The sequence below is a fragment of the Paroedura picta genome, chromosome 3 (genome assembly GCF_049243985.1).
Source record: "Paroedura picta isolate Pp20150507F chromosome 3, Ppicta_v3.0, whole genome shotgun sequence".
NCBI classification, from domain to species: Eukaryota; Metazoa; Chordata; class Lepidosauria; order Squamata; family Gekkonidae; genus Paroedura; species Paroedura picta.
The window spans coordinates 146,054,869-146,066,066 of NC_135371.1; the positions used below are offsets into that span (position 1 = coordinate 146,054,869).

The window sequence follows — 11,198 nt, forward strand, 5'->3', positions numbered from 1 at the left end:
CTCAGGCTCTGCCTAAGAATGCAGGGGGGATGTATTCAGTTGGCCAAATTGTAGCCGAGTCAAGATTTGGCCTCCCTGATTTTATTTATTTATTTTTAAATTTATAGACCACCATTGATTTGGGTACATTTCAGCTTATCCAAACTGAAACCACCAATGCCTAGTCCCTACTTTCTGAAGTGGGTTGTGTGACAACAAGAGATGGAGCTTTTTTCTGCAATGATGCCTTGTGTATTGATTGCCTAATTTATGTTATTTCCAGAAAGAGTGAAGACCAAGTGCATTAGCGAGCCACCTGGATGAGAAGTTGCCCATTTTTAAAGGTCAATTCCATATTGGTGCTGTGTTTTTTCCATCACCCCCATGTAGTTGCCATTTTCCCTGCCAGGTCAGAGAAGTCTATAAAGTTTTTCTAAAATTAGAATTCACTATAACACAGTAATATAACTGCCTGTTGCTATGTTCTACTCATTCCTTTGAATTCTCAGCTTTTATTTCTAAAAGCCTCAAGTCCTTTTTGTTGCAGAGCTCTGTAACAAAAAGTTAAGAGTACTGTTTTCTTTTGTATTGCAAAAGAATTATCTGTTTAGAAAACCCTAAACCCCCCTCTAGTGTTGCAGGATGGAAATGCAGGAAACAGGCAACTGATGTAAGAGAGGGCTCACAAAATGTCCACGTGAATGCTCCACTGTCAGCGTACGTTTTTTGCACTGGTGAGGTCAGAGAAATGTGGAATCCTTGCTGTGTGGGGTAAGAAATCTGGATTCCAAGTAAAAATGTATGAACAAATCCTAGTAATTCCAACCTAAACAACTGTGTGAAAAGATGTGGAAGATGAATTGCAGAAGTAGATAGTGGGAGGTGACCCTGATGCAAGTTTATAAAATGCAAAAGTGACACAATTCTCCTTCCCATTCGTGGGATTGGCAGGTGGCAAAACTGCAATTTATGCTTTTGCCAAGTTAGCCTAGTTCCTGTCATTAGTGAGCCTATGCTGGTTATCTATGCATGCATCTCTGTAGCCCACTATGCCCGGGAATTTCACAGACTGGCTAGCAAGATGCATGCCTGGACTGATGCCACCAAGGCCCAGTTTCTCCACTTGGAGGGTCTCAACTTGGAGATCCTTGACCGGTCATTGCCTGCCGTATGATGACCTGCAAACCCCGATGGGTTGGGTGCACTTGACTAGGAAGATTGAGTGACAATTACAAAGGGTGAAAATTGCAAAGCAACACCAGTCAACTAGTAGACTTTTACAGAATATAAATTATTTGTTTTATTTAAAAGTCCTTGATTATGAATATTGTTGTAAATTCAAGATCTTTGTTCAACGTGATAGCATAGTCAAAGGGGGGAGCAGGTAGTTGCCAACCTTAACCCATAGCTTTAGGCAGTATAAAAACAATGTGGCAATGCATTGCTTGTAAAACTGTCACCTGTCACGTCAGACACATATCTGCACCCAGTTATTTAAAGGTACACATCCAGTTTGAGAGAGAGCAAGAGAGCAACCTATTCCTCATATCACCTTTCATGCCCCCCGACTATTTTGTGTTCTACCCTGTTTACACAGCCCGAACACTTTTTGGCCAAGACCATGTCAACACAAAGTCCATCAGAACTGAGGGCAGGTAAGAGAGTGGGATGTAGAAGAACTGGGCATCCCAGCCCCCGGAATAGCGAGTCCGGGGGTGCTTAGATGTTAAAGCATGTTCTATGCAGTCAGTGACCAGATATATGTCTGTGGAACACCGAGTTGCGATTCCCTCCTGGAACATTTTGTAATCTGTGGGGAAGGAAAAGACAGAGAGTTTGTAATGAGTATTGATGGAAATAAGACTTTGCAACTTTGAACAGTTTTATATCAGCAGAAATAGTTGGAGCCATTATTTGCAGCCCAAGAGAGACCATTCCCATCCTCCATGAGGTTCACTCTCTTTGAGTTGGTACGCAGGGCATCCTGGGTTCAGGGAAGGACCAGTGAGTTCCTGCTCACCCAGAGCAAGGATTACTGCCTTCTGATTACATGAGGCAACTGCATGATCAGTTGGAGAGGACTCAAACAGAGACCAGGGACAGGTGAAGGAGCAGCAAAAGAGAGGCAAGTAAACCCCAGTTGTTTGACACTGTAATGCTCATTTAAGAATGGCTTGGACATCCATGAAGGAAAAGCCTCCAGTGAATTCTTGTTCAAAATTTGACATTATTTTCAGGTTAGGACCAATCTGCCTGTGACACCTATGATCAGATGTCTCACAGCGATTTAATCTCAGAAAAAAGTTTTTTGAGGGGGATGGACTAGATTGCGATTATGGAAGTCTAAATTTCTATCCTGCATTCTTTCCCTGAGAGAAACCTACAACACACACAAGTTGCTGTTAGACCCATAAATGTCTCTATTAATTCTGCCTTTTTCTCCTGCTTGAGTCTATTAGCAATTCATATGGTCTTCCAAAGATGGATATGCTGATGGCTGATTTCCTCTTCAAGGACAAATGTCCCATCCTTGAAGTGGTTGAGAAGGCCTTGTTCACTGAAACGCCTAGAAATGCCTGGTAAAATATAGACCCTTCATCACATTGGCTAAATCAGAGAATAGTTACTCCCAGACTCACTTCACTTGCAAACCTATCACATTGTTCCTATACTGAGAGTATAAGTGACTTACAGTTGTCAAAATAGGTCTGGCCATAGCTATCTTTGGTTTCCTGTGGAACATTGGTCCAAATCTGCTCCAGATTTTTGAGGTTACATTGGACATCCGTCATGCCTGTTCTGAAGAAACCTGGTTCTATTATGGCTATTTTCACCCCAAATGGGTGGAGTTCACGTCTGAAAGAGAACAATGAATAATGGACAACTGTTAAGAAACACACACAGCCATTCTATGACATGCTTCTCCATAGTTGGCACCAACGTTCTTTACTGACTGTATTTAAGGGTAGTAGATATTTTATCTTTTTGATATGAGATTCCACTTTCCATATTCAGTAATTGTGAATGCTGTAATTAAATGCTAATATGGAGTATCCAATGATTAAGTAAACTTGATTGTTGATCTTAGTCAACTAATGTTTCTAAAGCTACTCCCTCAATGGCTTTTGAGGGCAGAGAATATTTCTTTGTCATCAACACAAGAAGCTGCCTTATATTCAGTCAGGCCATTGGTCTGTCAAGTTCTTTACTGTCTACTCTGATCTCAGGAAGAGTTCTTTCACCTACCAGGGATGTCATGGACTGAACCGTGTCTTTCCCATATGGCTGGCTACCGAGCAGAGCAACCTGAGCAGCTCACAAGAACTGGAACAATTAATTAAAGTACTGATATATCCAGTGAAAAAGACAAACAAAAGGAAACAAGTATGAAGGCCAAACAACATGTTACATTTCACATAAGTTCACCACAGGGACTTGCAGTTTACGCTGCAGCTGCAATTCCTTAGTGGCAATACTTGTAAAAATACTCCAGGGGCCTAATTCGGATTGAGAATACAGTACAGGGGGAATTACACACACGTACAAGTGCCGTTTCCCCAACCTTAAAAAGCTCTGTGGAGTTGCCATTTGTATCACTGGGGAAGGCTACATGAATTGGTGAGCTCTGTGACAGTGGGGCAAGTAGTAGCTTCCAGAAGTAGTTTCAGGTCAAAAAGAGGGTTGAGTTGGGGCTTAATCCCCTTCTCCCCACAAATCCAAATCAGGCTCCTACATGCTTGACAATCCTGATGGCACAGCTCCCAGTCCATATCTGTTTAATGGGCCCCAGGGCAGACACGAGGGCAATGTATCAAGTAGTTAGACCTCGGGAGTGAGCAACCTAGGGTTGCCCAGTGGGTGTTAAGAGAAAGTGGAGATTTGAGTCTCCTTGGTTCTAGTCTGATACTCAGACTACAGTAATACATTTATAAGAATGCTGGATTGTAAGGAATTTACAGTCTTGGAGAGTCCCTATATCTTTTGAACTATGGTATTGTTTCACCACAATAGTCCTGCTGGGATCTTAGAGTGTGCTCTAATTCTAGTACTATTTTTAAAACTTTTCTGACTTTTTTTACAAAGTCATCTTCTATATTTAGCAACATTTTCTCTGTTATTATACTGAGCAGCTGACACATCTCTGTTCAATGTAGTTGCACCCCCAAGAGTACTCACTGTGTATTCTGTGCTTTTTTACAAAAATGTCCCTAACAGTATACTGCTTCTTAGGCTATATGTTCCTACTAGTTTCAAAAATACTGGAAAATATGTACTCGGCTGTATACTGCTTTCATGCTTTGATTCGTGATTTATAGTCTCTATGTATTGCCATGGGAAGACACAGTAAGCGAGATTTCCCCCCCCCCCAAATGTATCACACAGTGGAATGTCCACAGAAGTAGGTCCCTCAGTTTTGAATCTGGAAGTGACAGCCAAAAAGAATGTGCATGCTGAGGAACTGTGATAGATAATGAATGTGCATGTGAATGGCATGGGCCATGGGGCAGCCCTTTGCATTCAGCCCTTCTGAATGGAAGACTAGGACAGCCAAAAAACTGCTGAAGGGTCCAAATGCTGGATAAAAAGCTAATCCACTAACTGGTGGTACGCCCAGATATATTGCAAAAGCTGCCTAAAGTGCTTGACAGAGAACTAATGACAATTTCTTCCAAATGAATGCGGAATAATCTGATATATGACCAGATTACTGTTAGAAAAGGATTACCTCAGGCAATCGGAAAAAGCCTCCACGCCATACTTAGATGGGCAATAGCCTCCTCCATAGAAAGCCACCCGACCCATGATGCTAGCTGTGTTGACCACTCTTCCCTTGGCCTTCTTCACCAGGGGCAACATATGGAGAGTCACATCAATCAGACCAACTAAGTTGACATCAAGCACTTTCACAAAGTCATTTTTGGTCAGCCATTCACTGGGAGCTACAGGTTGTGCAATGCCAGCATTGTTGACTAAGCCCCAGAGCCCTGTAAAGACGAAAATAGGTTAATACACAAATAGAGAAGTACTGGAACCAAGCCACAGCTAAGTGTAACTATGGGAAGGGATCATTTGATCTTATAGCAAGACATGTTGTTGGACTGAGATTCTCAGAAGTTTGCACTAACCTAAGAGAAAGACTATTAGAACCAAAGCTCAACTGAAGTTGGATAGATGACTGAACTTATGAGATCATTGGACTAGAAGACCTCAGAATGCTATAAACACTCTGGTCATCTGTCCTGTAATCTTCCAGGAAGCTCAAGGGAGTGTATGTGGTCTGTTTTTTATCTTCACAACAATCCAGTGATCTAAGTGACAAGTCTGAGGCCATCCTATGAACTTCATTGCAGAGTGTGGATTTGAAATTAGGTCTCTCCAGTCATACTCTAACCTCTACACCTGACTCAATGTGTTGTTGTGGTTAGAGTGTCTGATACGAATTATCTGGAAGAATAATTCTTCTGTACCTTTGCTCCCCACATGTCCTTTCACCCACTCAGTTGCCTTAGCAACACTCTCTGTGCTGGTCACATCCACAATTATGGTTTTCAGCCGGTCAGATGTAACCCTTTCCAGTTCTTCAGCCCCCTTCTGGGTAAAACATCCTGCCAAGATTTGCATGCCCTGCAAATCCAGCTGCCGGGCAAGCTGGTTTCCAAATCCAGAATCACAGCCAGTGATGAAGACATATTTCTCCCTCAGGTTGTCCACAGTCTGTCTCTCCAGGAACCATCGGATCAGGAAGAACAGGGCCACTGCGATTGCCAGACAGAACCACATGCTTGCTGGGTAAGAAAACATAAAAACAGAAACAAAGAAAAGGGTTCGTGTTTTTGTTTTAATCTGCATTCTTGGTTTAATCTGTTCCCTCTCTTCTCATTCTGTTATTACCAGGCAGTGAATCTCTCTTTGGAGAGTGCTTTGGGTCAATGTACAATCAGGTAAATGTTAACAAAGTAATGCTTATCTTGTAGTTCACTGCACCTTTTCCTGAGTGAATGACATGCCGCACAACGAGGTCAATGCTGCTGTAATACTGGCTGGTCTACACTAACAATGCATTTGTTAAAATTAATAAAACTGTTTGACCTTATTGATAAATAGGTAAAGTCGATTCACCCATTAAAATGTTACTTTTCAGAATGGATGTACAGATTTTCTTTTTTTCTTTTTTTTGCAGCTAACCATCAACTCCAACCTCTGAAAGCATCTGACCTCCGCTCCAACATCCTTGGGCTAAGACCTTGAACTAAGGGGGTAAATCTAGATCAGGGTTTTGTGAAATACTGGGGTTTCTTGACAACCATGGAAGTTTCCCAAATGGGTGAGAGTTAATGAATAATAATAATAATAATAATAATTTCGATTTATTTCCCGCCACTCCCAAATGGCTCATGGTAGGTTACAGTGTCTTAAAACCCCATTAAAAGACTTAAAAACATCACAGCATGGCGGCACAATAATAAAATCCCCTTCCTACCCCCTTCCTAAAAAGGGGGGGTGGAGGAGAAGGAGGTCAACAGTGTCCAAGAAGAAGCCGGGGGGAAACCAGTCGATGTACCACCGCAGCCCCAGCCTCAACCATAGACCTGGCGGAAGAGCTCCGTCTTGCAGGCCCTGCAGAACGTTGAAAGGTCCCGCAGGGCCCGCAGTTCTCTCGGGAGCTCATTCCATCAGGTGGGGGCCAGGACCGAAAAGGCCCTGGCCCTGGTCGAGGCTAGGCGTGCTTCCCTAGGGCTGGAAACGACCAGAAGATTCTCACTCGCTGAGTGAGAAAGCCTGAAGAATATTTCAGGGGGTTCTCAATGGTAAAAAAAATTGAGAAAGGCTGAATTAGGCCCTGAGTTCCTGTGCTGCGTCAGCTTCCTAACCAAGTAAGCTAAATCTGATGTTAGGGTCATCAACTTCCAGATGTGGCCTGGAGTTCTTCTGGAGTGACATTTGATCTTCATTACAGATATCAGTTCCCACAGGAGCTTCATACAATGACCTCTTATGGTATCACATCACTGCTGAGTTCCCTTCCCTCCTTAAATTCCACCTTCTCCTGGTAGTACCCCCAGATATCCAGGAATTTCCTGAGCCAGAGTTAGCAACTCTAGCTGAGATAGAATAAACAATCTTACTGCAAGGACTTCCATGAACTAGGAGAAGTTTTACCAATGCTGGCAACTGCATTCTAAGATATAGCTTTCCGAAAGCACCTTCATTTTTGTTTCAAATAGGGTGGTCAGATGTAAAAGAGGTAGGCCTTTATTTTTGATCCCAAAGAGATAGTCAAAAGCTATAGCATTTTTTATCCCTCCCTATCAAGCTGCAACTGCCAAGTGATTTTTCTCAACTGTTTTCTGCTTGCATTGGTACTCCATAGTTCTAGATTACATTCCTTTTCTTTATTCCTTTTTATTTCTGGGCTTCTTTCTCTGCTGATGTCATACTTTGATGACATTCTCCAAAGTCAAGGAAAGCCAAATAAGCATCCTGCTCTTACCTCTCCTGCTTTATGGAGCTGTAGGATGCCCATCCCGTAGATATGTATGTCTCTTTTATGCTACATTTTATGCCACAGATTACCTATACTGGTGAATATTGTTCATATAGGTTTCTCCAAGAGGGAGAGGGTTATAGCTTGGTGGTAGAATGCATGGTTTGCATGCAGAAGGTCCATTGAACAGTTCCTCAGAGAACAAAAACTGAGACTCTAGAGCGTCTCTGCCAGTCACAGCGGTCAGTAAATCAATCAGTATTCTGATGTGATAATAGGGCTTTATATAGCTGTCAACACTCTTAATTTTTAACACTCTTACCCATCTTGCTTGAGAAAAGGTGGGCTAGAATTTGAGCCTCTCCCTTTTTTCAAAACCAACAGTCACCCAAAGAGAGAGTAAGAGAGATGTACATTTTAAAATAGCTCTGCTTACCTCAGATTTCAGCTCACGCTTTGGCTGTTCAATCCGTCTGAAACAGTCCTTGAAATTCAAAATGAGAAGCCTGTTCATTGCATACAGTTGGCAAAGAAACACATTTTTTTGTTCCTCCCACTTCAAAAAATGGTACAGAGGTTTTATGAGCCAAGCAGAGGGCCAAGTCCAAAGTACAGGATCATATCTGTGCATGAACAGCCATTCTGGATTTGACTCAACAGTTTACCTCCCCATTCCTGAGCGGGGAAGTATTTATCCATGGAAGTATTCAGCTGACTCCTAGGCATCATCACCAAAGCCCCACCCAGAGCAATTGCAGCTATTATTCACAAATAATTAGGATTATACTCTCATTATATCTCCCCTAAGAATGCATTTTTATTGCATGCAAGGGGAACTAACAGGAGAAGAAAACGAGGAAAAACCACAAGGGAGAGAGAGAGATTACTTCAGATAACAGTACTTGGCCAGCCTTCTGCTTTTCCTACTCCGTGCCTATCTTTAACAGGCCTGATTGTGATGTTTTTCTAAAAGTTAAAGCATAACTGCCATACCAGATCTATTGAACTTTCTCAAAGCTACTTGGTCAGGGCATTCCTGAATGAATCATTAATTAAAAGTTCTTGTTTGGTGTAGGGGGATATTAAGTGCTGCTTTTGGCTTTACAGTCAAACCCAATGATTTTAATTTTTTAATTATATTTTATTATGTAATGTCATAAATGAAAAATTATAACAATAAACATAAAACTTACGAGTCATGGCAACAGTGCCAGTATTTAATTTCCCGGTTGCACAAGGTGCCCAGAAGGTATGTCTTCTTCATCTGCAGAGTGGGACCATTCAGAAGCAATGGCCCTCATCATAGGAGGATGTTTGATTTAGAATATGCCACATTTTGTGGAACATCTCACTGTTTGACGATCTGCTCTGAACCTGTGGTAGTCATATTGTACTTAGTTTATGCGCTAACATTGAGGGGAGATGTAGAGGAAGCAGGGACTACATGTGTAGGAGAAGGGAATCAAACCTAGCTCACCAGATTGCAAGTCACCACTCTTAACCACTACATCAAGCTGAACAACATTACTAAGTTACAGTGAATTTTAACCAGGTTGAAATGAGAGATATTATCAAGGAAGAATGTACAAAGACTATTCTTGTAGCCAGAAGAAAATAAAAGCCTTGACAGATGACTTATGAAATGCTTAAAATTGCTGAAGATAGGTGAGAAGCAAAAGTAAAAGGTGATAGAAATAGAATCAGGAATTTAAATACAGGTTTCCAGTGGTTAACATGTAGAGAACCAGAAACTATTGTAATAACTAGTGTAAAAAAATGGGAGAGAACAACAAAAAGGAAAGAGCAAGAGATCTGTTACATAAGCTCCAAAAGATCATAGGGAAATTTAGAGCATGGTTAGGCATGCTCAGGTCTGCCGAAAGCTACCACCAACAAATATTTCATCTACTTTCCCCCTAAATAACCCAAAGCCAAACAAAAAATCCTAACTACAAATGAATTGGCTAGCTCTTACAATGCATCTTGAATAATAAAAGGATCTACATATCTATCTGCCTGTCCATTCATGACAGGAATAACTCATAAAAGAATCGTAGAGTTAGAAAGGGCCATACAGGGTATATAGTCGAAGCTCCTGCTCAAGGCAGGATCAGCCTAAAGCTCATCAGTTTAGACTCTCCACTCTGTTCTCCTGCAGGAGACAGTCTCTGGAGTGTGGGGATGTGCCCTGAAAATGGCAGCTCAAGCTAGGAACCTTAAAGGTTGAGCAGTAGCCAAATATATATTAAATATATTAAAATGCAAATATTTATTTCAATACATGTGCACATATAAAACCTTAAAACATCAGTATATATCACACACTATTACACAAATCCAAAACATTTTGACAAGAAAACCAAATACATTTCAACTCCTCTTGGGGTCTTCTTCAGTGGTCTAATATTTAAATACACTCATGTGATGTAATAATCTTTAAGCCCGCCCCACGGCGCGGCGGGGCGCGGAATAAATAAAGGAGTAAGGGCTCTGGGGGAGGAGTTAGGGCGGGACCCGTCCGGGATAAAAACTCTCCGAGTGCCACTCAGGGGCCAAGTGGCCAATTGGGAGGCGCGCATAGCGCGCCTCCCTATTGGCCACTTGGCCCGCCCCGGGCTCCACCCCCACACTCCGCCCCCAACATTGCCGCAACATGGCCGCCCGCCTGCTGAGGAGCCGCCACCACCACAGACGCCCGACGGTAGGCCGCTCCACGGGGGGGAAGGGGAACAGAGGCTTCTGCGGCCCCAACGACGCAGCGTTCGTCCTTGCCGTTTTGGCATTTGGGTAGGGGGGGTGCAGCCAGCCTTCTCTTGCAGCCGGGAGCAGCCTCGCCCCTCCTGGGGCCAGAGAACGCTGTTTTGGGCTTTGGGGAGGGTGGGGGGGCGGCAGCCGGCCTTCTCTCGCCGCCGGGAGTGGCCGCGCCGCTCCCGGGGCGATAGAATGCTGTTTTGGGCTTCGGGAAAGGTGGCAGGGCGGGAGCCAGCCTTCTCTCGGCCCCGGGAACGGCCTCGCCGTGGTGAGGCTGCTCCCAGCGCCGAGAGAAGACAGGATCCTAGCGCCCATTTTATTCAGACATAAAATGGGCTTTATTTCTAGTGGGGACTATAAAGTGGTAAACAAGAGGTCCCACACTAATAAAATGTATCGAAATATATTTATTGGAGCCCCCCCCATTAAAATATTTATTCTTCAAAGTGCCACCCTTATAGAAGCTCTATCTCAGCCCAAGTGTGGTCTCATGGTTCAACCTTAATTTTGGTATACAGAGGGCCTGCAGTTGTTGAAGTTTCTTATTAAAATTTTCAAAATACCAGCCTCTTGGTGGTACTAGAAGCTTGAGGTGCCAGAACCAGTGTTTGGACCAGGCACCTGAGCCTCCGGGGAGGGCAGTATATAAATATAATAAATAATTAAATAAATAAATAAAGTTCTCCTGCGGGGAACAATCTCTGGAATGTGGGGATATGTCACTTGGGGTGGTCCAAAGATAGTTTTGGGTTGTAGTTTGGACTTAGTGTGTGCTTTAGTCCTGGGGGTACCCCATTTGGAGCAGCTGGCATAAAAACTGGTCTTTGGACCAGGAAACACTGTATGTTCCCTTGAAGGAGATTGTCCCCTGAATGTGGAGGTTTATGATGTGTGGTGGTTCAACTCATTCTGGGGTGCGGAGGGCATGCTGTCATTCCATTTCCTTATTTAAATCTTTGTAACGGAGGATTCTTGGGGTCAA

General features: G+C 43.0%; 2 protein-coding genes across 4 annotated transcripts in view; one reads left to right on the top strand and one right to left on the bottom strand.

Annotated features, from left to right (window-relative positions):
* Nucleotides 1-1,254: 1,254 nt before the first annotated feature.
* On the bottom strand, nt 1,255-8,322 carry LOC143833081 (17-beta-hydroxysteroid dehydrogenase type 6-like). Its single transcript, XM_077328438.1, has 5 exons — nt 7,902-8,322; nt 5,448-5,765; nt 4,706-4,964; nt 2,672-2,835; nt 1,255-1,789 (listed from the first exon to the last, which is right to left on the bottom strand). The coding sequence occupies exons 2-5, from the start codon at nt 5,758-5,760 to the stop codon at nt 1,569-1,571; spliced, it is 957 nt and encodes a 318-aa protein (XP_077184553.1). The 5' UTR covers nt 5,761-5,765; nt 7,902-8,322; the 3' UTR covers nt 1,255-1,568.
* A 401-nt stretch (nt 8,323-8,723) lies between these two features.
* Nucleotides 8,724-11,198, top strand: part of NACA (nascent polypeptide associated complex subunit alpha) — a 47,467-nt gene continuing 44,992 nt past the window's right edge. For all 3 annotated transcript variants that reach the window (XM_077328442.1, XM_077328444.1, XM_077328452.1), the window contains exon 1: nt 8,724-8,728. The gene's annotated coding sequence lies outside the window, so the exon portion shown is untranslated. The remainder of the gene's footprint in view (nt 8,729-11,198) is intronic.